Source organism: Prunus persica, chromosome G6, assembly GCF_000346465.2.
Source record: "Prunus persica cultivar Lovell chromosome G6, Prunus_persica_NCBIv2, whole genome shotgun sequence".
Lineage (NCBI taxonomy): Eukaryota > Viridiplantae > Streptophyta > Magnoliopsida > Rosales > Rosaceae > Prunus > Prunus persica.
In genome coordinates, this window is record NC_034014.1 from 25621870 (window position 1) to 25649773 (window position 27904).

Genomic DNA, 27904 nt, shown 5'->3' on the forward strand with positions numbered 1-27904 from the left:
CATTTTGATAGATATGGATTGGAATTTGGATGTATGCAGACAAATACTTATCGATTTTTCTCTTCTCCGGTTAAGGTGTCAATTAAACAAAACGAACAGTAAAGCATTTAGGATGACGTACTCTCATTATAAACTCAGTCAAAATAAAAAATAAAATTTGGGTTCGATAGACAGTAAGTGGGCCACACCATCCCTCAGGCCCAGCCATGTACACGGCCGTATTCTACTGCCCATTAATTGTAACCCGACCCGACCCAGTAACCAGATCCCATTCCCTTCTTCTTCAGTTGTTCTTCTCCGCCGAGTTGGAGCACTTAGGCACCCGCCAACACTCAAGAAAATTGCAGAGAGGGGGTGAAAAAGGATTGCCAAACCCACCCAAACAAACTGTCCTCAACCCTCAACTCTTCTTTTTCCTTCTTCAAATTTTCTTCAGTCTCCCTCCCGCGTCCCCTTTGTTCCTCTTCTCCTGCCGCTTCATTTTCTTCTTCTCCGCTGATTTGCTCTCAATCAGGCTCAGGCATATCTTAATTTCCTCTTCTTTTCTTTGTTTTCTTATTGTATTTGGTTCAGTATCTAAAATTTCTATTGGATTTTATTAGGGCTTGCGGTGATATCTGATAACCGCGCCTTTGAGACTTGAGCTGCTCGAGGCCTGCGATCGCCGACGAGCTTGTGAGAAGGCTTACGGGTAAGTAGATTTGTTTCTCACCATTTTCGAAAAGAAATTTCGTTTTTTTCGGAGATACATGCAGTATTCATTGGGCACATGTGGCGTTGGAATTTGAACCCAATGCCAACGTCTAACCCTATAATTGTCCCCAAATGTGGATTTCATGGAACCAAACAGAGTTTCATGCTACAACTTTCAATGTGCTTAGCTATTGTTCTGCATGATACAGAATTTCAAAGCAATATATGAAATTTGCACATGTTGGTATATTTTGTTGCTGTTTGATATCAATGTATCACAAGTTCCGTAGCTAATGTCATAAATGTGACAAAATAATAACATAAATATTAAACCAAATTCTAGTCAATCTAGTTTCAAGTTTCAAGTCTAGCTAAATGCATCCTTGTTTATGCAATCACTTGCCATCTGTGTGTTTATACGGATGTTTAAATAATCAATCATTAGTAAGTATCGTTTTCAATTCATGTACAGGAGAAGATATTCAGTCTCATAATTGCATTATTCAGTCAGACGATATAAGCCTGCCATATTGGGTCGCAAACATTATACATCCAAGAAAGAGGGTGACAGTTGGGTGAAAGATGCTTCAGATCCGGCTTAAGAGTGTTGCACCCCCAGAGGGTGCTGCAGGGGTAAAACCCTTGCCAGCGGAGACTGTGACAGTTGCATGCCCTGACCACCTTGTCCTTGCTGATCTTCCTGTCGCAAAGGGCATTGGGGCATCAACCATTGCTTCAATTGTCAAGACTGTAGGTCGCAGGTCCCGTCGCCAGCTTGGAGAACGGGTTCACTTTTGTGTTCGCTGTGATTACCCTATTGCTATCTATGGACGCCTGGTATGGACCAACTAAATTTGTCTTTCCACAGTTGCTAGCTGCTTTCAAATTTCTTTTTCTTTCAAAGTTTTCCTTCCGCATGATTAGGTTTCCATGTGGTCTTTGTGTTATTTTCTTCTCTTTAGCTTCATATATTTTTTCTTTAGATGCTCTGGAAGTGAATGCTAGAAGATAAGTCTTGAATTGCATGATATGGATCTCTTGTATATTAACTAGCTTGGGTTCTTGCAGAGCCCTTGTGAGCATGCCTTTTGTCTGGATTGTGCTAGGAGTGACTCGATCTGCTATCTGTAAGATTTCTGAACTTTACATAGTCATACTAGAGCATGAATCTGTTCCCTGCAAACTTGTTGGGCTTGTAGTACTGTAGACTTTTGGATAATCTCCAACAACCCTTTTGACTGTGTTCATCCAAGGGACTTCAGTTGTGGGGAAATGCATTAAAGGGTTGGATTTGCTTCAATAAATTATACATTTCAACAGTTGTGTCAAATTAAACCATTAAATGCATTGTCCCAATTTAAGTACCTTAAGAGCACTTCAACTATTGTTTCTATGTAATTTGAGGTTTGCTACTCGCAGCTGAGTTCACTTCATTTTGAATTTGATGAAATATTCACTTGAGAGTTAACAATACACAAATGAGGAGTTGAAAGAGATCCATGGTTACAGGATCAAGTCTTAGTATAAGTAAAATATTTGGCTAGGAACAAAAGACCAGTTTATACACCTGCTGCAAGATAATTGCCCCAAATGTTGAGACGTGTCAATGCGAATGGATTTCAAATCTAGAGTTTCTTTCCATTTCTTACTGGATGACTTCATGTCCAATTATTTATAATAGCACGCGGCCAGTAATTGTGCTTAAAATTATTGTTAATTATTATTTGTGGAAATTGTATTTTATTGACAAAGAGCTATTAGAATTAACTGATGAATGATAACATCTGATTTTAATGATTTATTGAACAGTTGTGATGAACGCATCCAGAAGATCCAGACGATCAAGTTGATGGAGGGAATCTTTATTTGCGCAGCCCCTCACTGTCTGAAATCTTTCCTGAAGAGGAGTGAATTTGAATCTCATATCCACGAGAACCATGCTTACCTTCTTCAGCCAAATGCGGACAAAATGGATGGAAATGAATCAGAAGCTCGGAGTACCAAACAAGGTACAGTATCGGAATCCACTGGCCGTGCTCCACCAAGGCCAGTCTTTTCTCCTAGTTCAAATTCCCAGCTCCATGACCGTGAGGACAAAGCTCGTCTTCAACAGCCTAGAGAACAGTCACTTCCAAGGCCAGTCATGCAGCCCAACCCAGCCCCAGCTTTTGGGCAACTTCAGAATAACCCAGCAGATCTCAGTCGTCCCCCAGGCTTTGACAGGCCTAGTCCCCACAATCTCTTCCATCAACAAAGCTATGATTCAGTGGGTAATACAATGCAGGAATCTGGCCAGTTTTCAGATAAGCAGCAGACTCCCTTTTCTGAATACCCACCCATGCATTCCATTCAGCCCCCCAATTATGCAGTTCCCATTAATTCGAATCAAGTGCGGATGCCCTCCCTTCCATTTGCCTATCCTTTTCCCGTTGATGGATCTCAACCATTTTATAATGCTCCCTATGAGATTGCACGGCAGGATTCAGCACCAGATGTTGGACAAGAACAGGGGTCGTTATTGGGTTTTCCCCCTGGTTCAGCGGGGAACATGAATTTTGCTGCTAGTTATCCACAGTCTTGGAATGCAGGGCAGGCTGGTGTTCCTTTTGAAGCTGCACAAGGGGGTCAAGGAACTGCAGATGGTTTCTCTAACTCCTCAGAGTCTCAAGGACAAGTTGCATTTTATCAAGGAGAATACGGACGGAATCCAGGGGGTATGCCTTTCAATCCTCAGCATATGACCAACAAAGCAATGGAAGCAGTGCAGGGTGGAAATTCTATGGATCCAAGAGATGGCAAAGGTATATTAGCATCACAGCCCATGCCTCTTCCTCCGCCACCTCCACCCCCACCTCACATGTCACAGCTCAATCGTCAGTTTTATCAAGGTGATACCGGTCGAGATGGACAGGGGTAGGACTGGCAACATGAGAACCCCGTGATGACAGTCTAGAAAACATTTCATTTTTTTAATTTCCCCCCTTTTTTCCCCCTCTGTGGAACTCGTTACTGTTATTATTTGGTCCAAAGCTCTCTGAGTATTTGTTTCCCTCCCTGGTTCAGGTTTTACTTTATAGATAATTGTCAATATCACTCCTAGAAAGCAGAATGATATCCGGCTGATTTTAGCAAGTTACAGTTTTGAGAAGTCACCAACTACAGATAAACAATTGGGCTTTTTTTATTTTACCCATGTTTGGGCAATAATTTGTCATGACTCAGATTTAATGAGGATTGGTAACACCAATCATGGATATAACCCTTCATAATTAGGATTCTTAGTAGACCAATCAGGGATATGAACCTTATCTAATGAGGAGTTTTAGTGGATTAAAACATGTAAAGAAAGGGTAAGTTAGGTCAAGACCAAGACCAATATGTAAAGAAAGGAGTTTTAGTTTGAATAGTGCTTCAAGCTAGGTCAAGACCAATATAAAGAATTGCCCCTGGATATGATAACAGTAATGAGGAGGAAGGGTAAGTTACCGGCGGCATCTGCAAGTTGTGAAGATCAAGCAACTTGTTCTGAAAATGTGACAGACGACAGATTTAGTAATCTTCCGGATGACGTTGCTCATATCATTCTTTCCTTCCTCACTTTCAAAGACGCCGCTCGAGTGGGTGCCGCCTCGAAAAGATGCAGACAATTTTATGTATCAGTTCCGCTGGTGGATTTTGATGCAATTTGGCGGGGAATAAAAAGAACCCACCAGAATAAGGTGAGGATGATGAATTCTGTGGATAGATACTTGTTCTACCGTGGCGATAATAGGATCCAGCGCTTCTGCATTTCTTGGAGTTTCGTTTCGAGCGAAACAGAAAACGAGTATTGTGATGATCATTCTCGAGTGATCACGTGGATTCACAAGGCAGTAAGGTGTAATGTTGAAGAGCTTGATGTTCGCATATGTGGTCTGGCCAATACGTTTTCGTTGCCATCTTGTGTCTTTCTTTCTCAATCTTTGCGCTCTCTATCGGTGAATTTGAACACGCAGATTTTGGAAACGCCGTCTCTATCCTTTTCCAGTAATATCCTATACTTGGAACTGATAAATCTTAAAATAGCAGACGAGAGGTTGTTCAAATGGATCTCATGTTGCTGCAAATGCATTAAGAAGTTACAGATTCTTAATATCGCAGGGGTGAGAAATATCAGCATTGAAAGTTCGTCTTTGGAACACTTTCGTGCTTGGATTAGTCGTGATCTGTTGCATCTTAATATATCTGGTGAGAAGCTCGAAACTATAGATATGTTTTTATGGTTTGAAGAAAGCTATCCAGCAAGCAGCAGCCCTTCATTGAAGATTTTTGCTCCAAATCTTAAAAATTTGAAGTGGAAAGGCACTGTGGGGAATAGCCCAAATCTGGGAGAATTCGTGAGTTTGGAAAAAGTTAAGCTTGTTCTAGCTCCTCAGGTTCTAGACTTTGACATTGTATATGAGGTTCTTTATAGTATATGCTGCGCAAAAGTTCTTAATCTAAGCGAGGACACCATTCTGGTAAAACATACTCTCCTCTACCTTTCAGAACTTTTGGTTACTAACATATATTATATAGGTTATTTTCGTCTTTCTAACTAAGATTTTTATTTTTCTTGAAAAACTTGCAGGGTTGTTCCAAGGAAGGTTCCATGGCAGCACCAATATTTGATAATCTTTGTAACTTGCGTATACACTGTACGAGATTGGATGATTACCTGGTTCCAATAGTTGTCTCTCTTCTAAGAGGAATGCCTAATTTGAATACTTTGTACATAAAGGCTAGATCATGGATGTTGGATGGCAAGACGGTAAGTGAAGTCTATGTTGATCTCCCTCTCATGCACACATATACTTTTCTTGTGGTAATTTGGCAAGTTATTTATTAATTAATTTGCTTGTATATGTTTATTGTCTTTTGTATATTTTCAGTCAAGTGGCTTTGGTATGGAATACTGGAAACTGCAAAACCTCGCTTTCCTTCATCAGCTTAACGAAGTAACCATAGAGTATTCCGACGACGGGTCTAATGAAATCCAGTTTGCAAGGTATATCCTTGAGAATGCTCAAAATTTGAAGAAAATGGTCATTCTTCTTCACTATGAAAAAAAGCCATCAAAAGTCGTAGCAGAGATGGTGAGTAGGAGCAAGATGATTTCCACTGCCACAATTATCATTCGGAGTAGATACAAGAATGTTTGATATTTTCAGAAAACTTTATGTGTATCCTTAATAGTTTGCACCAGTCAAAAATTAAAATGAAGATACATGTAAGGATCGACTCGTGGTATAAAACTCAGGCTTCGATTATTAAACTTCATGGTACTTTGACAGGGCATTTCTACTATATCTTTCAGATAATATCTCCTTGCAATTTGCTTTACTCAAACCTAAATTGTCTTGCAAGGCATACAAATTTAATAATCTGGGGAAGGAAAAAAACAGAGGAAGATATCATTTTGAAAAAAATCAACCGCATTCCGACACTCCTTAACCCGAAATAGAAATTAAAAAAGAAAGTTTTAAATTTAATCATGAGAGAAGGAGAAATCAACTTTAGTTTTTTCTTCTCAAGAACCCAGTTTTGAAATCCCAGTTTTAAAAATCGTGGAAATTGGGGAATCAAATTCCCAAGTTTCATTTCAACAAAAATAGGCGTTATTTCACAATTTCCATAGTGCCATTTACAAAATTCGATATATATAAATTCAAACACTGAAATCTTCAATTGCGAGAAATTGAAATCTTTGTATTTCTGGTGTGCCCTCGTTTTCGTTGCACCCTTTCTTCCTCAATCTTTGCGCTCTTTATCAGTGCGTTTGAGTATGGAAATTTTTAAAACGCCGTCTCTATCAATTCCCAGTAATCTCCGTTACTTGAAACTGGTATTAGTTAAAATAGAAGACGAGAGGTTTTTCAAATGGATCACATGTTGCTGCAAATGCATTAAGCAGTTAGAGCTTGTTCATATTCAAGGGATACGAAATATCACCATTGAAAGTTCGTTTTTGGAATACTTTCATGGTTTCATTCAAAGTGACATCTTGCATGTGAATATCTCTGGTGAAAAGCTTGAAGGGATAGATATATGTCTATGGTTTCATGGCTATCCAGAAATAAGCAGCAATTCACTGAAGATTTTTGCTCCAAATCTTAAAAACTTGAACTGGAACAGCAGCAATGGGAGGTATAGCCCAAATCTGGGAAAACTAATGAGTTTGGAAAAAGTTCAGCTTTTTTTAGACCCTCGGGTAAATGAACTTGACAAGGTTCTTTGCAGAGTATGCTCGGCAAAAGATCTTATTATAAACGAGAGGACCATTAAGGTAATAAAAAGGGAGATTCACTATTATACCCAATATGGGGGCCAAAATTATAAAAATACCCTATATAAAATGGACTTTAGAAACACACCCAAAGTCCATTTACAACATAACAAAAAAGCTTTTAACTTCTTATAAATTACAAAACTGCCATCAATTTCTTAAAACAAGCCCAACCCCAAAATCTCATAAAAATACCCAAAGCACTCAATAGGGCATCAAAGTAATTTAATAATTAATATTAAATTCAATAAGACCAGCTATCATTTTTTGGGTTTTTTTTGGGTTTGTTTATAGGAATTCAATTGTGTAGGGTTTATTTATAATATTAGTGCTAGAAATGGGTATATCACTAAATATCTCTAATAAAAATCTATCCTTCAGACCTTTTGCAATTTGAATCATTTGAAAGAACAAAAAAAAAAAAAAAAAAAGGTGAAAACATAGGTTATTTTCCTCTTTCTAACTATGATTTTTTCTTGAAAAACATGCAGGCTATTTTCAAGGATGGTTCCACGGCAGTACCAATATTAGATAATATTTGTAACTTGACTCTGCATTTTACGAGCTTGAATGATGACCTTGTTCCAGCTGTGGCCTCTCTTCTCAAAGGAATGCCTAATTTGAATTTTTTGTCCATGAAGACTACTAACTCACGGAGCTGGGATGCCCAAACTGTAAGTAAAGTCTATGTTACCTATTGTTCTCCCTCTCATGCACACACATACTTTTTCTTGTGGTAAATTTTAAACTAATGCGTCTATGATTGTCGCCTTTTGTATATTTTCAGTCAGCTGGCTTTGGTATAGAATACTGGAAACTACAGAACCTTGCTTTTCTTCATCAGCTTAAGGAGGTAACCATCGAGTATCCCGACAACGTGTCTAATGAACTCGAGTTTAGAAGGTATATCCTCGAGCATGCTCAAAATTTGATGAAAATGGTCAATCTTCTTAATTTTGAAGATACGCAATTTGAAGTTTTAGCAAGGATGGTGATTAGGAGCAAGATGATTTCCACTGCCACAGTTGTCATTCAGGCCCCATTTGGTTCATGGGAAATGAGGCTTGGACATGAGAAATAAATTGTTTTTCCATGTTTGGTAAGTCCAAGCATGGGAAATGATTGCCTGACACATGGAAAAGTAGGGGGGAAAGTGAAGCCCTCCTCTCAACTTGGGTTTTGTTTTCCCTCCTTATGGTAAAATTTGGGAAAATGAACCAGCATTCAATGCACATTTTTCATGACTATTTTGTCCACATGAACAATTTAGAATTACAATGTATCATTAAATGCATTCTTTTTTTAATTTGATTTAATATGGGTATAATTGAAAAATTATACAAACTTTGTTTTTCATTCATACTCAAAACAAACACGGGAAAGGAAACAAAGTAAAATCTTCCGGTTACTTTCTCGACATTACCAAACGTGGGAAAGAAATCTTTCATTTTCCATCCCTTAAGAAATGACATAGGAAAGTGAATTCCCCTCAAATCCATTCCGTGAACCAAACGGGGCCTCAGAGTTTGGGGAAGGGCTTTCTAAGATGTAAGAAAAGGAAGAATCTTGGATATTTTTGGAAAACTTTATGTATGTCCTTGATAGTTTGCACAAGTCGAAGGTATAATGAGGATGCATGTAATGGAAGGATCAATTCTTGGTATAAAACTCAGTTAGATTACAAAATTTCATCCGACCTTTACTTGACATTTCTGCAATATTTCTCAGTTAATTAATATCTCCTTTGCAGTTTGCTTCACTCAACCTAATTGTCTTGCAAGGCACAAAAATTAATAATATGGGGAAGGAAAAAAAAGAGAGAGAGGAAGATATAATTTTGAAAAGAAAAAAATAGTCAACCGCACTCCACATTAACTCTCACATGACCTTAACCTAGAATGATACAGGGCTGATTTTAGCAAGTTAGAGTTACGAGAAGCCCATTGGTTTTCTTTTCTCCAACACAAACAGAAAAGAAACTTAATCAGGGCTGGATTTTAGCAAGTAGGCATTTATTTTATTTTATATCGAATTTATTGAATACAAGGCCTTGATTTCTCCTCAAAGAAAGTTAATCAGGAAAGATTCTAAACGTTGGTGGGGATTGGTAACGCCAATTATGGATCCTTATTTTATTTTATGAGGATTTTGAGTGGATTAAAACAAGTAATTACTCTGCATTGTCCTCCAAGCTAGGTCAAGACCAATATGTAAAGAAACTTATGCACATCGACAGATACACGACTCTTTCGCCCGGAAGGAGAATTTGCGGGCACCGTGGTAAGTGATTTGGTTGCAGACTTATTTCAAGTTTGATTGCTGTCTAATTGTACAATTCTCTTTTTGAAAAATTTGTTGTCGTCATTGATTTCGCTTAGGTTTTCTAAAATGAGTTGATTGCGGTGGTACTTGGAATATATGCCTTTGGGTATTTGGCATCTTTGCTTAGCTGCAGAGTTTAACTGGGATTTCTTGTGTATGCCAAAACAGTACAGCCGCGCGGCTATACTATTTTTATAATAAAAATCGTAGCATAGCGGTGTGGCTATACGCTTTGTATTTTTGGGGAAAAAAACAAGCCACGGGTATAGCCGTGCGGCTATAATATTTATTTATTAAAAAAAAGATGGGACCCGCCTGGCCCTTGCTCCGGTTGCCACGTTTCAAAAATAGTATAGCCGCGCGGCTATACTATTTTTATTTTTTTAAAAACCCCCATGTATAGCCGAACGGCTATACTATTTATAATTTTAAAAAGACTCCTGCGCCCGCGATGCTTTGCCACGTGTCAAAAATAATATAGCCGCGCGGCTATACTATTTTTAAATAAAACACCGCCGTATAGTGACTACACTTTTTTTTTTTATAAAAACCACGAGTATAGCCGCGCGGCGATACTCTTTTTTAATTTTTTTTCCCGACCATTTCCAAAATATTACGCAGGTTGAATTACTTCTCAACTGCGGCAATATAAACATCACAGATAGTATATCCGGATCAATGATCCTACACAACTAGAAGATAAAATACTTTCTTCCAGCTGATTGATGACCCGAAAGTGTCAATAATCCAAGGATGCACTCTATTACACTCCAACTATAACCAAACAAAGCATGTAACCAGATCCTAACTCGCTTCTCAGAAAGTAGACCAGACCAAAAGCCAAGCCAAAATAAAATCAAAGAAGGAACATAAATTCAAGCCTTAACTCACGATTAAAAATAAAATTCACCAACACCACATTAAACGAAAGAAATGATTGTACAATTAAGAGGGATGAATTTCAGGAACAGCAAGAAACAGAGTAGAGCCGAGTCAATGGAACTCACTTATCTTCATCCACACAAAGCACTAGGAACACATGAGCATCAGAGGGCACCAGAACACCAAGTGAATAGAACCCCAAAAACTATCAATAAGATATGAAGCACACCATAATCTAGTGATATCTATATCATTCCAAATACAACCCAACTGAATGGAGAAATCAATACACGCTTGCAAAACAAGAGATGACAAACTCAGACAAAATATTGATATGGAAGTCCTAAACAAAATGTCCATGTATGACATCCCATTTGCCACCAACCCCAGAAGGAAAAGCCTAGGCTTAAACATCTGCACAAGTTTAAAACTTAAACAGATGGCAAATACAGGTCATCAGAACATAGTAAAAATTTAGATTTACGAGTGCCTGTGTACAACATTCATGTTGATACAGTGATGCCAAATACTTCACAACTAGCAGAGCTCAAAGGTCCCTCTGAAAACTATCCCAACTTCTTGGTTTCATTAAACACTTTGAAAATGGTGAATGAAATTGAGAATGGTGATCCAAAATTTAAAGGAGGTGTCTAAAATTAAATTCAAGCAACACAGCTTAAATTGGTAAAATTGACAGACACCGAGAAAGATTACTATGTCTTCTTCCGCAATGTCAGTGAAATATATGAACAACATTCATTAACCTCCAATTCTAATTTTCAATTTTTAAATTCATTAAATTACAAAAAAGATTGATAATACAATGAAAGTTTGAGCCAAACCCTATTAGCGTCTACACAACCGGAGCCAAGAAAACCCCACGCCCCAGAAATTGTTAAAAATTAGGGTTACAAAATATGACTATTAAGAATTACCTCAAAATTAACCAGGATTTTTCAAACCCAGAACCGACGGAGCTCTTACTTTTCACCGTAAGTTACAACAGAGCCGTCGTTCTGATTCGTCTCAACTCTGAACCGGTTCTGCCACAATCGCAGCCCTTTCCAGGTTACAACACCCAATCGTCGTCGTTTACTTACCTTCAATTGATGCGAAAATTACAGGACCTTCACCCGAAAAGTAAGGAAAGTTATAAACACAATCAGCTGTAATGAAGCTATCAAACTAATCGGTAGCAATATCAAGCTATACAAGCTGCCGCTGGTTTCCTTAAGACAACTTCAGACACCAATACTTATGATATGGAATCATGTGAAGGTTATTAACAATTTAAAGTTAATAGCAAACAATACCTCAAGGGAATGGCTTTGCATTTGTTGCTTCAGATATGCAGTTTTCTTAAAAGTAGCACCACATTCTTGGCAAGTATTGGATTTTTCCCTCTCTCCTTCCCCATCCCCATCAGCCTCTTTGGCCATTTCCATCTCTTCCTGTAACAAAAGTAAGCAAATTATAAGTAAAAATTAACATAATCAATCTGAAGCCAACCCAGCTTCAGATTTTGTTTAAAATACAAAAACCAAATGAACCCACAACAGTAAATCCCTCAAATTCGAAAACCCAATTCATAAAAATTCATAACTGGACCGTAGAAAACCAAAATTAAAAAGGACTGAAACCTTGTGGTGAGTGAGGATGTGAGAAGCAATCAGGTTCTTTTTGGACCTGCAGATGCCACAGTACACACAATAATATCACCTTGTATCCCTGAAAGTAGGCCCTTCCTCCTCTGCTTCCCCTTTACCCATCGATTTCTCGCGCTCTCTCTCAAATCTCACCCGCCAAAATCAGCAACAACCGAAGCTTCGGGGCTAGGCTTTCGTTTTCTTGAAGAAAAACAATTTACCACTCCTCATTTTGCCACGTCCACTCAAAAATCAGAGTGGACTCACCGTAGCCTATTGATCTCCCTGTCATGTCATGCACACATATTTTTCTTGTGGTAATTTTAAATTAAATTGTTTGTATATCCTTGTCGCTTTTGTATATTTTCAGGCATCTGGCTTTGGGATGGAATACTGGGAAATGCAAAACCTTGGTTTCGTTCATCAGCTTGAGAAGGTAACAGCATAGACCATTGCGACGGGTCTAATCGAACCGATTTTCGCACGGTGTATCCTTGAGCATGCTATACTATTTATACAAAAACGACCCCGGTAAAACCGCCCGGCTATACTCTCATTTCAAAAAAAAAAATTATCCGAGTATAGCCGCACGGCTATACAATTTCTAAAATTAAAAAAGACCCACTTTGCCACGTGTCAAAAATAGTATAGCCGCACGGCTATACGATTTTTTATGTCCAAAAAAACCCTGGGTATAGCCAATCGGCTATACTATTTATAATTCAAAAAAGCGGGACCCGCCTGGCGCCTAGCGCCCACTTTGCCTAGGAAGACTATTTTTATTTTTAAAAAGAGAGGACGGGCTGTATATATGGGCGCTTGATGATATCAGGTTTGATTTCTAGATATAACCTTATCTGATGAGGATTTTAAGTGGATTAATACATGTAATTACTCTGAATTGTGCTCCAAGCTAGGTTAAGACCAATATATAAACAAACTTATTCGCATCAACAAAAATACAAAACTCTTTCTAGAGACCAATTTTTAGAGAATTTAACTATTGAAACTCTCTCAGCATAGAGAAGAACAGATTTCGTCCCAAGGAGAAATTGCGGCCACCACGGGTAAGTGATTTGTTTGCCGACTGATTTCAAGTTAGAACATTGCTGTCTAATTGTACGACTTTCTTTTTGGAAAATATGTCATTGTTGTTGATTTGAAATTTCTTCTAGGGTTTTCTAAAATGAGTTGATTGTGTGAGAGTTTAGTTAGGTATTTGCATCTCGCTTAGCTGCAGAGTATAACTGGGTTTTTCTCGTGTGTGTATACCTCTTGTAGTTCCAATACTGCATTGATCAGCAGTCCCTAAACCCTAAACCCTAAACCTATAATTTCATGGCTAAGTTACCGGCGGCATCCGCAAGTTATCAAGCTCAAGCAACTTCTTCTTCTGAAAGTTTAACGGACAGATTTAGTGATCTTCCAGATGACGTTGCTCATCTTATCCTTTCCCCGCTCCCTTTCAAAGACCTCACGCGAGTCGGTTCTGTCTCAAAATGATGCAGACAATTACATCTATCAGTTCCGGTGGTGGATTTTGCTACTTATTGGTCAGAAGTAATGACGGTGGAAAAAAATCGTACTTGGTCAGAAATAATAAAAACCCAACAGAATAAATTGAGGGTGACAAATTCTTGGGATAGATATACACTTGTTCTATCGTGGTGATAATAGGTTGCAGCGCTTCTGCATGGATTGGCATTTCTATCCGAGCGAAACAAATGAGCAGCTTTCTGATGATAATTTACGAGTAACCAGGTGAGTTCGCAATGCATTAAAGTGTAAAGTTGAAGAGCTTCATCTTCGTATCTTTCTCCCGGACAATACGTTTTCGTTGCCATCTTGCGTCTTTCTTTCTCAATCTTTGCGCTCTTTATCAGTGGAAATGCGTAAGCAAATTTTGGAAGCGCCTTCTCTATCCTTTTCCAGTAATCTCCATTGCTTGATACTGAAAGATGTTAAAATAGTAGACGAGAGGTTTTTCAAATGGATCTCGTGTTCCTGCAAATGCATTAAGAAGTTAATGCTTTGTGGAATTAAAGGGACACGAAATATCACCATTGAAAGTTCGTCTTTTTAAAACTTTTCTTGTTCGATTGATGGTGTTGGTGACCTCGAGCATCTTAATATCTCCGGTGAGAAGCTTGAATATATATATATATATGTATTTCAAGAAAAAGCAGCAAATCATTGAAGATTTTGCTCCAAATCTCGAAAGATTGATATTGCATGGCAATATGTGGTGTAGCCAAAATCTGGGAAAATTTACTAATTTGGAAGAAGCTTGGCTTTGTTTAAAGGCCCCGGTAAATGAATTTTACAACGTATTTGGGCTTCTTTGCAGCATACGCTCTGCAAAAGTTCTTACTATAAGCGCAGAGACCATTGAGGTAAAGTTGAGACCCCTCTTCTTAAAAACAAGATATTTTGCAATTTGAATCATTTGAAAGAAAAATTTGTAGAAGTATATGTTCTTGTCCTCTTCCAAACTAAGAATTTTTCTTGTTTAAACATGCAGGCCTTCAAGGAAGGTTCCATGGCAGCACCAAGATTAGATAATATTTGTAAATTGAAAGCGCGGACTAGGAACTTGAATGATGACCTTGTTCCAGCACTGGTCTCTCTTCTTCGAGGAATGCCTAATTTGAAAATTTTGTACACAAGTACAAATCCCTTTTATCGCAAAAATGTATGTTAAGTCTATGTTGCCTATTGATCTCCCTGTCATGCACACACATATTTTTCTTGTGGTAATTTTAAATTAAATTGTTTGTATATTCTTGTTGCTTTTTGTATATTTTCAGGCATCTGGATTTGGTACGGAATTCTGGAAAATGCAAAACCTTGCTTTCGTTCATCAGCTTGAGGAGGTAACAATAGAGCCTTGCGACGGGTCTAATCGAACTGATTTTGCACGGTATATCCTTGAGCATGCTCAAAATTTGAAGAAAATGGTCTTTCCTTTTAGTGTGGATTCTTATCAATCAAAAGCTGAAGCAGAGATAGTGAGAAGGAGTAGAAGCAAGATGATTTCCACTTCCACAGTTATCATTTGGGAGTGAAAGGAAGAATCTTTGATATTTTCGCAAGACTTTATTTGTGCTCTTAATATTTTGCACGAGCCAAAATTAAAATGAAATGCATGTAAGAATCAACTCCGGGTTTAAAACTCAGGCTTAGATTACAAAATTCCATCCTACCTTGACAGGACATTTCTGCAATATTTCTCAGATAATATCTCCTTGCAAATTGCTTCACTCAAACCTCAAAATGTCTTGCAAGGCACAAAAATTAATAATTTGGGAAAGGAAAAAAAAAGAAAAGAGAGGAAGATATCAGTTTGAAAAGAGAAAAACAAAATCAACCTCACCCCGGCACTCCAGATGAACACTCACTTGACCTTAACCCAAGAAGAAAAGAAATTTAAAAAGTTTTAAATTTGATTATGAGAGAAGGAGAAATTAACTTAGTTTTTTCTTCTCCAGAACCCAGTTTTGAAATCTGTTCAAATACTCTTCATCAAGTTTAACATACAGTTGCAGCAATTTCCTGTACCCCATCATGATATATTTGTCCACATAATCTTCACACCTCTCATAGAGCGCTGGAATTGTTAGAACCATGACAAGGCCTGCCCATATAGGAAAACAAAATTAAAAAAACAAACTGATTATTGAATCTGGTGATGTCTTTAATTCATTTTAAGAAATTAAACATAACCCAAATGGAAATGAAACTTACTGGTGTAGCTCAAAGTAAGGAAATCAGTCAAGCCACCAGCAAAATAAATCAGCAAGAGGTATGCAGCTACTTTGAAGAACAATCTTGAGTCCTTGCCGAGAGAAATATCTTGAGAAACTGAGAGCAAAGCATTTACTCGACTGCGAATGGAAGCTGCCATTTCATTTACCATTTCTTCTGACAACTGCAGTTGAGGCAGGGGAGGAGCTGGTCTGTTCACAATTAAGAACAGGTTCTGATAAAATCAGTAGAAGAGGAAATATGTTGAGTAAAAAATTATGCACCAATTTGAAAATTTTTTGGCAGGGTCAAAAAGCCCAATTCTGGATTGTGCAGATCATTCAAATTTTGAAAATTTTAGAATGACAAATACATTCAAACAGCTTGAGCAGAATGAAAGCTACACATTTGTGGTTTTTATAGTTAATTAGGATGAAGATGCTCAAATCATACTTGTCTCATACAAAGGCACCAAATTTACATCAAGTAAGTGAAGAAGCACAATTTTCTTTTACCGGTTGAGAATGGCTGCAGATTTAGCCCAGAGAAAGAGAATGCTCATCAGGAGGAGAAGAACACTTGAGACAAGTGACAGCAGAGTATAACCAGACTTCTCAAACACCACCCAAGCACATAGAGTTACTAACAATATCCCCAAAGTCAGATTTTTCTGCCTCCACAGAATCACATCTGCAACTGTACTACCAGCAAAAGCATGGATTATCAGACCCATAAATCCTAAATCCAAATAAAATAGATCAAAAATCTGTCATTGTATCAAAGACCAATTTTTCATAATCTTGAGTTCTTATCTGTATGCATAATTCATCTTGCATTTAAATCAAATCAAAACTTATACTAAAAGAACTCCAATACTGGATAACAATTTCAATCACAATTATGATGTTTTAAGAATTTAAAGAACAGAACCCATGATCAAAAAGTGGAAGAAGTTCATACAAAATGATGAAGATGATGACTTACCAAGGCCTCCTCCAAGGATCTCGTGAAGGGTTCTTTGCCTGTTGAACAATCTTTCAGAATCTGCAGATGAACCCATTTGATACAGAGCCAGGAATCACAGCCTGGGATCCAGTTCAGATCTCTTAGACCCAAAAATGATGTGGCTTTGAGTCTGAGATGATCCTCAGCAAAAGAGAAACAATGGGCTCTCTTTAGCTAAACTTTTTCTTTCATTGAGCCCCACGTATATGAAATGTATTAGGTTTATATACAGATGACTGTTAAAAGTGCATTTGGTGTGGTGGCCACAGACAGGGTCATGTAGCTGATAGCTTCCAGCTTAAAAGCGTCATAGGCCGGTCATGGCTTTTTCTTGCTTTTTAATTTCTTCTAAAATGTGCAACTAAACCTTACTTTCGTGGAATTATATACAAACGATTATTTATAATCTGCGTAGAAAACAGAGAGACTAACTGTTCTGCTCTCAGGTTGGCTGCTTTTCTTTTCTTATTACCGGCCCTGTTTTTCTCCTTCACTCTTGACTCGAGTGACTCCAACTTTTAAAAGGGTATTTAGCATTGCTGTTATTTACAGAAGGATGCCATTGTTTTTAAGCGTATCCAGTAGGGTCTCTCGAGGGTATTCTCGTCCACACTGCTTCGTTGGTCGGTTTTTGTGGGCCCAGCTTTTTGCCATGGCCAATCACAAGATTCTTTTTCCAGAACATCAAAGTCAGAATAAGAACGCACATAGTTCCTTGGGAAAAAAAAAAAAAAAAAAAAACGAAGACATTTATTCTTAATTTCATTATTTATGACAGGTAATATATTATAAAATTTATTTTTAATATATGTAAAAAATCTCAATGTTTTTAAAATGAAGTCAAAGTTTTGACCTTAAAACCAGAATAAATACAGTAATTTTCTCAAACTCTCATTTACAAAATCATACTCGGCATATTTATTATTCAACCCGTTTGCAATGGAGATCATATCTGGGAATTGGATGAGCCCCCAGAAAATGAAGCAAGAAAATGAGAAGCATTACCAAAATGCAAAAACTGTAATCATCCAATTGAAAAGCTGGGAGGTTATTTCTTCAAGTTTATACAATGTGAGTCTAAATGGAGATGTATATGCTGCAAAGTACAATAACCTTGCGCCAGGGATGTAAGGCAACCGTCTACACCTGACACAGATCATTGTCTTCAACCAGTAAACATAAAATCTACGAAAGAATGTACTTTTCTTTTCAAACATTTTTCTTTTCGCTGTTTGAGGTTTCATTCTGCAGGTTGCCAGCTTCAGCATGGGCTATGGCTGGGGAAGCTACGGCCGGGGCCGGGGCTAGGCCCGGGGATGGCACTGGGGCTGGAGACGGGGCTAGGCCCGGGGATGGCACTGGGGCTGGAGACGGGGATGGGGATGGGGATGGGGATGGGGCTTGGGCCGGGGCCGGGGATGGGGCTTGGGCCGGGGCTGGGGATGGCGCTGGGGCTGGGGCTGGGGAAGAATCCATAAGACTGGCAGCAATGGCAGCCTTTAAGTCCTCGTCTTCCATTTCTGAAAGCAATTCTGCTTCTTCTGTTGATAGAAATGGAGCCGAAGATTGTTGATTCCAATTTGTTCCCTGAGGTTGAGCATTTGTGGAGTTGCAGGATTTAGTTATCCTCTCAGCATCTTCAGGTGAAAGCCACTGCCCATAGCCATTAGAAGCTTCAGAGGATGACATGGGACACTCTTTCGGGAAGTTTCCTCTCACCAGGAAAATGCTCCAACCAGAGCCTTTTAGTGTGTCCAAATAGGCTGAAAGGTAAAACTTTGAGAGGTGCAGTGGGGCTGCATACAGACTGTCAAAATTATACCACTCTCCACTCACTTTTCTGATACAGAACCAATGATCCTGCAAATGACAGATGAATGCATTTTCAAGCTCAGGATCAATCTGGGCAGGCTCTGCAACTGGAGAATCAAGGGGGATGACCTGCAGATCCCAAACCTCTAAAGCCTTTTGTAGAACCTGCAAACAAAAACTTCAATGGTTTGCTCTGGAATCTCTTATGGAGCAATACTAATCATTGGAAAGAATGAAAGTTATTGTTGCAATTAAAACTTATGAAAAAGAACCAACTATATACTTTTTGGGTTGTAAAACCACTTCTGGACTTATTTCGTGTTTTTCCCCTTTAAACCATATAAAGCTATGTCCAAACACAAGAACTAGGCTAGTCCTCATCCCCTCAGTTTTGAAATATCCCCATTCTATAATAAGAATGGCTTCATAAACAATTCAAGTTACATGAATTAAGCAAGATTAAATTTCTAAGACTGAAATATCCTTAGTTAGCAGAAAAACAAGAAAGGGAACTTCATAAATAATTAAATTAATATAAATCCAACAGCGTATAGAAATCACACCCAGAAAAATACAACGCTATTAGACTAAAGAAATTTCCAAAACTTCTTGTTATTAATTTGAAAATGAGGAGATAGGAGATCTTATTGATAGTAAGAAGTCAAAATATTTGCATATATATAAGGGAAATCAGAAGGGGAAACCCACTTCAAGATAAATAACATACAAAACAAGTCCAGATAAAAGAACTTAATTTAATAGTTCATTTTGCTTTTCCCACTTCATAACACCCAAAACATTTTTGCTTCATTAATTTTCTGGGAAAACTTCAAATTAGTCGCATAAGTCAAGTGAGGCAACCTCAATCTGCTCAGGCCAGGGAAAGTTGTACTCTCCATGGGTGAATTCAAAACTTGTTATAGTATAATCATTATTCAAATCTAAAGGACCAAGTGGTTTACAAGCTTGCATTGATGATAACCTGACATGCAATGCAATTCCATGAAAACTAACAAGATACCCTTGAGGAAGCACATTTTCCACCAGAAATTCATGACTATAGACACAAACAAAGTTTTGTTTAATATCAAGCCCCATTGCAACAGAAAGGCCAAGGCAAATCATTTTGTCCTTTATAATACCAAAAATAAAAAGTATTTTGTCTATATAGAGGCAAAGTGTAGTGTAGGTTAGATTAGCACTCTTCAACTTTTTTATGCAAGAACGACCAATAATTTAGCACCAAGGTTTGCATAGGTTCAATCAACATTAGGGTTTTGACTCACCAAAGCACCGCAATGACATCAACAGCACCATTTACAGACAACTACTTCCTAAACTATTTTACCGCTCATTAAAAACATCCCATATATACACACATACATATGTGAATAATCAAGTATGAATCCCTGCCTCCAAGTTGGTCTTAGTAAAATACTGGTACGGCATACTAGCATAATAATGAGCCATCATTGCCTCTCAAACTTAGCAAATTAAAAACCACAGCGTACGCACACAAAGACACGTGGAAACTAGACAACTACATCATAATTAATCAAGGATCAAGTCCTCTGGTAGTGCTAGTTAACCGTTACTATAAACATTCGTTCAAGGCCACTTGCCACCCGTAAACGACCTCAACAACAAGTCCAATTCAACATGGCTTCAGTTAATATGAAATTCCAGAAACCCTTTTCAGAAGGCACTAAAAAAAATAAAATGACCACAGTCCTCCTCTTTATAGTAAGTAATCCACCAAACAAATCTTGTTTTAGAGCCAAATCACAGTGCTCTTCTATTAGTCGAATAGTGGAAATAACTAATATAAATCTCAAGACAAGAAATAACAAGGAAAACCATAGGAAGAGCATCATCTTTCCGTGAAAGAGAACAGAGTCTCATTCGTAAACATACAGAGAATCAAAATGCTAGACAAACAAAAGTTGTAGTTTCCCTTCCTCCAGCTAGCTCAAACGTTGAATTCAAAAACCCATTAACCCGATGTAATAAAGATTTCTATATAACTAAATCATACGATAAATTACAAACTAACTCTGTAAAATGGTGAGTTGCTAGTCATACAAGAAACCAATAAAACGAAAAATAAAGAAAGCACATTTAGTTGGTTTTGCGCAGAAAAAAAAAGAAAGAGTCTATGCACTAGTTACAGAGCAGTCAATAGTGAAAGCAAAAAACAACCATGAAAGACAATGCGAGAGTTCCACGCAGAAAAATCCAAACCTTTTTTCTAAAAGACTGAGAAATTAAATGAAATTTTGGGATTGGTATTGGAACCTGAATGCTGAAATCGCCGTCCAAGGAGACGTTGTGAGACTCCTCGGAGAGGAAATCGCCGGCGTGGGACCCGCCCTCGACGAGCATCATCTGCCGCTCCTTGCGATCGAGATCGGAGGCGAGTGCCGCCAAATCGAATTCGGAGAAGAAAGGCCCCTGCAACACCGTGTTCACGCAATGCACCGCGCACAGCTTCGACTCTTGTACCTCGTGGTACAACATCCCTCCATTGCTCGCTCCTTCCATTTTCGAGAAAACAAGAAGACGAAGAAGAAGAGAAGAGGAAGAAGAAGCAAACCCTAGATTCTGAGAATCTTGTTGGATTGAAGATGAGGGGGCTATAAGGATTGAGGATTGAGTTTGAGGGGAAAAAAGTGTCTCGAAAGATACTAGTTTTGCATTTTATTTATTTATTTTATGAAATGGAATGGGGTTTTAACGTTTTTACTTTGCTGGGGATGTTTATGAGTCACCACGTGCAAGCAATTGCCGGACACGTGTAAAGACGCGCGAAGACAAGGTTTCGTTTCTCTGTGTTTCTTGCTTTTTCTTTTTCTTTTTCTTTTTAACTCAATGTGGGAAGATTTCGCCAGTCCAAGTTAAAAAGAAAACGTACCAAATATATCAATCTTCACATCTTACATTACATGTACTTGGTTGGATAATGGATCCAGATAAAGCAAAGGACCAAAAAAATTACAAAAATTAGCAACTTGTTGTAAATAATAAGGTGGAGCCCACCTCCAATTAGAAGAGGCTTTGCCTACAAAAGGGTTCACACCCTTCCTTTGTAAACACATACAGATAATACTGAAGAGAGAACAACAATTCTCTGCTCCTAAATTCTCTCCTCAATTCTTTGGTTTTATAACACGTTATCAGCACGAATTCGCTTTAACAATACCAGCTGAATTCTCTGATGAAACCCAGATCTTTTATCATTTTTCACCTTGATCCTTTGTCGAAACCTTGGTCGGGGACTTGCTCGACTTTTTCTTGCCACTGGTTTTTTTCCTTGACATCTTTCTGGCTTTCTTTTTCAGTCTTTTGTTTCTTTGCAGATCACTCATTCGCTGCCTTAGAAACCAAAACTCATCCATATAACAACTCACTGTTTGCTACATATACCACAATCTCTCTCTTCCAATATAGCTACTTATTGCAGTTTTGTTGTCTTCTGTTCAACCTGATTTCTTAATTAATCATTACAAAAATTAAGCAGCAACAAGAAGAACAAGAACAAGAACAAAAAAAAAAAAAAAAATTTGATGGGGAGGTCACCTTGCTGTGAGAAAGTTCACACCAACAAAGGCGCTTGGACCAAAGAAGAAGACCAGCGCCTCATCGATTACATCCGCGTCCATGGCAAAGGCTGCTGGCGCTCCCTCCCCAAAGCCGCTGGGTTGCTTAGGTGCGGCAAGAGCTGTAGGCTGAGATGGATAAACTACCTTCGCCCTGACCTCAAGCGTGGAAATTTCACAGAAGAAGAAGATGAGCTCATCATCAAGCTCCATAGCTTACTTGGAAAAGCTCCTCTGAAACTCTGAAACGACGCCCACACCCACACCCACAGTCACAAGCCATCGAGGCCTTCGAAGATCACCTGGCCAATAGTGAGAAGACAAAGAAGAACAGCGGCAGAGGCAAGAGAAGAGACAAGCTGAGCCGCCGCGAGGCCCCCAAACCGGTCGATGTTGCTACCCAAGATTCTATCCTTCTGGAAGAGAACGACCAAGTTTCACATGAGCTTGCCGTTGAAAGTTTTGCTTATGCTCTGTGTTTTCTTGGGCTCTGTGACCTCAGTGGAGAGAGATCTTCCCCAAGATGGATAGTTTGGAACATCACCAAGCAATTCGCCATGCTGTATCAGAGCTGGGAGTTGATCTCTCCGCACTGAGAGCAAACACATACACTAGACCTCGGAATTGGGTACCTGCTAGGGTCAACGATCATGTGGCACTCATAACAGACAGAGAATAAAACAGTGTAAATGCAGAGGCAACTTTGACAGACCCATGGTGACGGCCATGACCGAAATGATGAGCAGCACCCACCGATAAAGAAATGCACCCACCGAAATGATGAGATTCCCACCATTTTTTCAATTATTATTATTCTATATTATTTAATATTAATATTAATGCATGTGCTAATGGCAGGTCAAATGAAAACACAGTGACAAGCATGATACCTTACAGCAAATTAGCACGAAGATGGCCATGCTTCTATAATATATATATATATATATATATTATATATGAAAAGTTGATGGTAATATAATATGCACATATTATTCGGTGGTGGTTTTAACCCCATATTTATTTTATTTACTGTATGGTGTAGGTTTATTACCCATACAACAGTATTTATTTAAAAGGGTGGTGCGGGTTTATCGTCCACGCCTTTACTTTTATTTAAATGTATGGAGCAGAATTAGTGCCCATACAAGCACCTTTACTTTATCGCAAATTTACTTTTACTTAAAGTATGATGTGGAATTGACCCTCATACTTTATGAAATTACTTTACTGTACATTATTTACTGTATGGTGTAGGTTTATTACCCATACGACAGTATTTATTTAAAAGGGTGGCGCGAGTTTATCGCCCATGCCTTTACTTTTATTTCAAAGTATGGAGCAGAATTAGTGCCCATACAAGCACGTTTACTTTATGAATTTAATTTACCGCACATTTAATTTTATTTAAGGTATGGTGCAGGATTAACGTCCATACAGCAAGCAATTTAATTTATGAATTTATTTTACCGCACATTTACATTTATTTAAAGTATGGTGCGGGTTTATCGTCCATACCAGTAATTTATTTACCAGCAATTTATTTTATAGATTAATTGTGTTGTATGATGAGTTTTTACAGTATGCAAATCAGGTCCAGAAGTTCCTTGATCCTCATCATACAATTACATCAGGACTTGAAGATCCATTATGATGATGTTAATATGAGAGTTGGCAGTCTCTCCGGTACTATATTTGTAAACATGTGATTGGACTTGAGGGTCCTTGATCCCTGACATGTAAATAAGGACCTGGGGTTCCTTCATGATGTAACAGTACCGTATTGGTTCATAACGCCGTACACATGGATGATAACTGTATTGGTAAATGTACTATACACATAAATAGTGTCGTATACATGAATAGTGATGTATGCATAAATATTTACCATTTTGGGTAAACTGTCACTATTCAAAAATGGATGAGCAATTAAATGAGATGCCAGAAGTTCCTCAAGATATGGACAATTATGTAAGGGCTTGAAGTCCAGAAATATGTATAGAAAATTGTAAAAATGTCCATACCATGAGAACATGTGATTTTGGCTTGAGGTTCAAAATCTAATAGTGTTGAGAACCTGAAGTTCCAACAATTAAATGAACAACCCTTGAGGTATTATTGCAAATTGTGGTATGCCACATATTTCTTTGGTATAAGAAAATGATGAATTTAATAAAGTTCGATTCTGTTATATTTTGTGAATTCCGATTGTTAAGAATACACCGTGAAATGGATAATATCAATATAAACCTCAAATGATGAATTGAGGCTCCCCACATATTTTGATATATCTGGGCCAGAAGCACATGGATTCAAATATATGAGAAATCCCGAATTTGAGGTTGTGGGTATATAGTAGTTAATGCTCTTCACTACTATATTGCGATATTATCGTAGCTTTTACTCAATTCATATTTCATGTCCATTTGAAAAGGGCGAATAAATTCTGAGTTTGTGTTTAGCCCAGGCCAAAAGTTCCGGACTCCCATACGTTGAAATATGAAATTTGGGAGAGTCAATGTGGTTATTTGAACCTATAAGGCACAAAGTTCCAAACCGTCATTTTGAAAAGACGTAAAAACCACAGGTGCAAGTTTAAGAATGTGCGCAATTATTATAACAGGAACATACAACAGATAGATTTTTTCCACCTGCAATGAAGGTGCAGACCCTGTAAAATCTATAAAATTACATTATGTTCTGGAAGCCTCTGAAGGAAGAGGACGACGCCTCTTAAGCTTAGCCGTGAGCCTCTCGTGGTCTCCCAAAATTCTTTCATTGGAGACTTGCAGCATGTCTAGCCTTCTCAGTGTATCAACAGAGTACGAACTCACCAGTTTCAACAAGGCATTATTCTCTCATTTAAGTTTCTCAACCTCCTGTTGAGACTCATGAAGCATTCTTTGGAGAGACGAATTTTCAGTTGTTACCCTCTCAACCTCGTTTGCTCTAGCACGCAAACGATCAGCCATGTTAGAAACAGAAGCAGCACTCTGAATGCTAAAAGCCATTGAGTCATCAATAGCCTCTTCCTCAGACCTCCCTGTTAACAGCATTTCATCCATTGGAGTAATAAAATTCCTAGCTACTATGACAGCAGTAGCATCATTCATCATCACAGAATCATTAACTGTGAGATGACGATTTTGGGATACAAAGGATGGACGCCAAACTTTGGCGTCACTGGTTGTTGTGGGAGTATCATTTAAATTGAAATAATTTGGGCAGGAAGAAGAGGAAGCCATTTTTAAGAAGGTTTCGAAGAAAGTCTTAAGAAAACTAAAGTTTCAGAAAATGAAGGAAGTTAAGTTGAAACGCAGTTGCTCCAATCAAGTTTTGCAAAGGCAATATCTATAGGAGGAAATATGGCTACAGTTTTTCAGGATCCCAATATCTTTTCGGATCCCCATATTCTCTTTTTCTTTCCCAGATTCCAAAACTTCACGTGGCCTCCATTAATGTTTGTCGGCACTTTCGGCGTTTTCAAAGTATTATTTTCGTCAAAAGCCGATCTTGCTTTGCGGATTTCACGGAGCTATTTTTTCAAAAACACCCCGAGAATCTCGCAATTTTCTTATGGTTAATTTGAAATTCACCGGTTCTACCTATTCCTCTTATTTGTGTATAAATGTGTTACTAACGAAATTTTCTTTGCAGAAGACATCCAGTTTTCTCCATACCTAGTGATGCGATATCTACTTGTTTTTCTTATCAGTGAGCACTCAATATGCCCGAGAAGCAAGACTATCTCTGATCATCCATTCAGGAAGCGAGACTATCCCTGATCACGTTTCCGCCACATCAGGGAACTGTGAAGGCAACCTTATGCTCTAATCTCCGGAAGTTCTTCTAGACTAGAAGAAATGAGAGCTTGTTGTTTGCTCCCACCAGCTTCCTTCCTTGATTGCTAAGCTTGTTGTCTGCTCCCACCAGCTTCCTCCCTGATTGCTTACCTTCTCTTGCAATCAATATCACAATTTTTTTTGCATTTTTTCTCTTTTTGTAACTCTCTGTTCATAAGAGATTTTATTTCTTTAGAATGAAAATATGAAGAAAGAATCCATGAAGTGATCCTAACTCTGAGGGTTATTTGTTTTTGACAGAAAAAAGAGTTGTGATTTTGCTCTTGCAGGATATAACTAGATCATCAAGCGCTACATTATATTTACTGGGCCGATACGAGCTTGAATGATACTTGAGAAAAGTTTCTCCCACCTAAGGATGTAAGCAATATTTGTGTTATTATATGCTTATATACTTATTTGATATTTTATCTTGAAAGGTAACCAAATGGGGAGATAAGTCTGTTCCAAAAGAATGGCTTGTATGTATCCATGAATTATTAATGCAAATTTTACAGATTGCAAGTTAGATACATTGATAATACACTGCACAGATTAAAGTCCCATAAGAACAGAATATGGGTATAGCAGTGATCAATATGATGCACGCCTGTTGCGTAGCAAATGATGTGGATTGAAGTCCCGAAAGGACAATCCTTTGACATGTCAATATTGATATTGTGCACGCCTAATGCGCAGCAAATTGTATGGGTTAAAGTCCCAGAAATTAATTGACATGTATGTATTAATCTGTGGCATGCCTGCAGCATGACAGATATATGGGTTCTAAATGGTCCAACTCCCTAAATAAAGATTATCCACGCCCTACTGCAAAATAACGCTCCATTGGAGGTTATAATCCACATTCTCACATCATAAAAGCCCCCTGAAGTGGCTTGGGTACCCAAAGGCAAATAAACGCTTATAATTGATGCATGCGCATGCACATGAGAATGATGGGATCATGAATTGATGAATGACAATGTTTGGTTTTGGAGTAGCTACTCAAATCATCAATGGGCTGTGTTGATTGGAACCACGTTCAATTATTAAATATCGACAATATCATTGGCCAAAATAGAATGAGGCAATTCCATTATAGATGAGAATGAACGTGAAAGAACAAACCCACAGTACGAACCCCAAAAGATGTTAATACTGAAAGTTATACTTGGGTGTTCAGAATAAAAGGGAATATACCTACTTTGTATGACACAATGTTTCTGGCAGAAACAAGGAATGTTGGGTTTTCTCCATATTTACAGTTTCAATTGTGCCCCCTTACTCCATAATTACGGAGACCAACATATTATCTTTAAGGGTTATTAAATGCACGGAGCATATCACCAGAAGTGATTCCCTAAAGATGTATAAATAGCAGGGTTAAAGCTATTTATGTGTCATAAAGTTTAATCCCTTTTAAACAAAATCCTTTGAGAGGATTGAAATTGCATACAGCAAGTCCCTAAAGGACATGTGCTTGAAGCACAAAATCTGTACTCAATATTAATATGCATAAATTGCCTCAGTGAGTACATTGATTATATTGTGTTTGCAAAGCTTCTGAAGAGTTCAAGAAATATTTGTCTCGACTTAAAGATCGAGCATTATGCCAACGAGATTCTTGCTTATACTAAGAAAGTATTGAAGTATTTTTTGAGGATTATCCGTTGGGCACTTAAATGTTTTTCCGGAAGTATATTGGACCGTACATTGTATTTTTCAGATGGAGCTCAACTCCATCACCATCATTTTGGGATGATGTGAGGCATATTTGATGCTATTTCAGCATAACACCATATACAGACATATTTTTGCGTGAACTTACAAATAGCCCAAGTGTTATTAGATATGCGGACTCTGGAAATCTCTATGGTCGCTTACAGGAAAAAGCTAGTCATGAAGTTTTCAGGGGGAGCATGGTATTAATAAAGACCTTCACACACTGTACTCTTTTTCCTTCATCCAGGTTTTTATCCCACTGGGTTTTTCCTGGTAAGGTTTTAACGAGGCAGTGTCGCTCAAGATTGACTCACAGAAGCAGTGTCAACTCCGATATTC

At 38.1% G+C, this 27904-nt stretch overlaps 5 protein-coding genes, 1 long non-coding RNA gene and 1 pseudogene across 7 annotated transcripts; 4 read left to right on the plus strand and 3 right to left on the minus strand.

Annotated features, from left to right (window-relative positions):
* LOC18772573 (E3 ubiquitin-protein ligase Hakai) lies at positions 141-3790 on the plus strand. Its single transcript, XM_007205078.2, has 5 exons — positions 141-520; positions 603-691; positions 1166-1530; positions 1762-1820; positions 2503-3790. Exons 3-5 carry the CDS (start codon positions 1276-1278, stop codon positions 3608-3610), a joined length of 1422 nt encoding a protein of 473 aa, XP_007205140.1. The 5' UTR covers positions 141-520; positions 603-691; positions 1166-1275; the 3' UTR covers positions 3611-3790.
* On the plus strand, positions 3872-6002 carry LOC109949775 (putative F-box/FBD/LRR-repeat protein At4g03220). The gene is made up of 3 exons (XM_020565992.1): positions 3872-5192; positions 5303-5482; positions 5604-6002. The coding sequence occupies exons 1-3, from the start codon at positions 4146-4148 to the stop codon at positions 5871-5873; spliced, it is 1497 nt and encodes a 498-aa protein (XP_020421581.1). The 5' UTR covers positions 3872-4145; the 3' UTR covers positions 5874-6002.
* LOC18772138 lies at positions 5930-9140 on the plus strand. Its single transcript, XM_020565880.1, has 5 exons — positions 5930-5941; positions 6407-6997; positions 7489-7671; positions 7785-8024; positions 9069-9140. The coding sequence occupies exons 1-5, from the start codon at positions 5930-5932 to the stop codon at positions 9138-9140; spliced, it is 1098 nt and encodes a 365-aa protein (XP_020421469.1).
* Positions 10113-12308, minus strand: LOC109949856. Its single transcript, XR_002272162.1, has 3 exons — positions 11842-12308; positions 11515-11652; positions 10113-11328 (listed from the first exon to the last, which is right to left on the minus strand). It is a non-coding gene; the product is annotated as an uncharacterized LOC109949856 (long non-coding RNA).
* LOC109949745 lies at positions 13186-15168 on the plus strand (annotated as a pseudogene).
* On the minus strand, positions 15013-17091 carry LOC18774518 (reticulon-like protein B12). Of its 2 annotated transcripts, none has more exons than XM_020565076.1 (4): positions 16576-17091; positions 16107-16287; positions 15592-15803; positions 15013-15481 (listed from the first exon to the last, which is right to left on the minus strand). In XM_020565076.1, exons 1-4 carry the CDS (start codon positions 16649-16651, stop codon positions 15312-15314), a joined length of 639 nt encoding a protein of 212 aa, XP_020420665.1. In that variant the 5' UTR covers positions 16652-17091; the 3' UTR covers positions 15013-15311. The 2 variants fall into 2 exon arrangements, with proteins under 2 accessions (XP_020420665.1, XP_020420664.1); XM_020565075.1 differs by having other exon boundaries at positions 16107-16329.
* LOC18774814 (ataxin-3 homolog) lies at positions 17589-21288 on the minus strand. The gene is made up of 2 exons (XM_007205446.2): positions 20704-21288; positions 17589-18573 (listed from the first exon to the last, which is right to left on the minus strand). The coding sequence occupies exons 1-2, from the start codon at positions 20947-20949 to the stop codon at positions 17806-17808; spliced, it is 1014 nt and encodes a 337-aa protein (XP_007205508.1). The 5' UTR covers positions 20950-21288; the 3' UTR covers positions 17589-17805.

Coding starts and splice junctions, on each gene's coding strand:
- LOC109949775 (XM_020565992.1), top strand. CDS start 4,146: ATGATAACAGTAATGAGGAGGAAGGGTAAGTTACCGGCGGCATCTGCA. Junction 5,193..5,302: donor TAAGCGAGGACACCATTCTG/GTAAAACATACT, acceptor AAAAACTTGCAG/GGTTGTTCCAAGGAAGGTTC. Junction 5,483..5,603: donor GGATGTTGGATGGCAAGACG/GTAAGTGAAGTC, acceptor GTATATTTTCAG/TCAAGTGGCTTTGGTATGGA.
- LOC18772138 (XM_020565880.1), top strand. Junction 7,672..7,784: donor GGAGCTGGGATGCCCAAACT/GTAAGTAAAGTC, acceptor GTATATTTTCAG/TCAGCTGGCTTTGGTATAGA. Junction 8,025..9,068: donor TGATTTCCACTGCCACAGTT/GTCATTCAGGCC, acceptor CCTCAAAGAAAG/TTAATCAGGAAAGATTCTAA.
- LOC18772573 (XM_007205078.2), top strand. CDS start 1,276: ATGCTTCAGATCCGGCTTAAGAGTGTTGCACCCCCAGAGGGTGCTGCA. Junction 1,531..1,761: donor TTGCTATCTATGGACGCCTG/GTATGGACCAAC, acceptor GGGTTCTTGCAG/AGCCCTTGTGAGCATGCCTT. Junction 1,821..2,502: donor AGTGACTCGATCTGCTATCT/GTAAGATTTCTG, acceptor TTTATTGAACAG/TTGTGATGAACGCATCCAGA.
- LOC18774518 (XM_020565075.1), bottom strand. CDS start 16,651: ATGGGTTCATCTGCAGATTCTGAAAGATTGTTCAACAGGCAAAGAACC. Junction 16,330..16,575: donor GATCCTTGGAGGAGGCCTTG/GTAAGTCATCAT, acceptor ATTTGGATTTAG/GATTTATGGGTCTGATAATC. Junction 15,804..16,106: donor TCTGCAGCCATTCTCAACCG/GTAAAAGAAAAT, acceptor AATTGTGAACAG/ACCAGCTCCTCCCCTGCCTC.
- LOC18774814 (XM_007205446.2), bottom strand. CDS start 20,949: ATGGAAGGAGCGAGCAATGGAGGGATGTTGTACCACGAGGTACAAGAG. Junction 18,574..20,703: donor ACGGCGATTTCAGCATTCAG/GTTCCAATACCA, acceptor TTTTGTTTGCAG/GTTCTACAAAAGGCTTTAGA.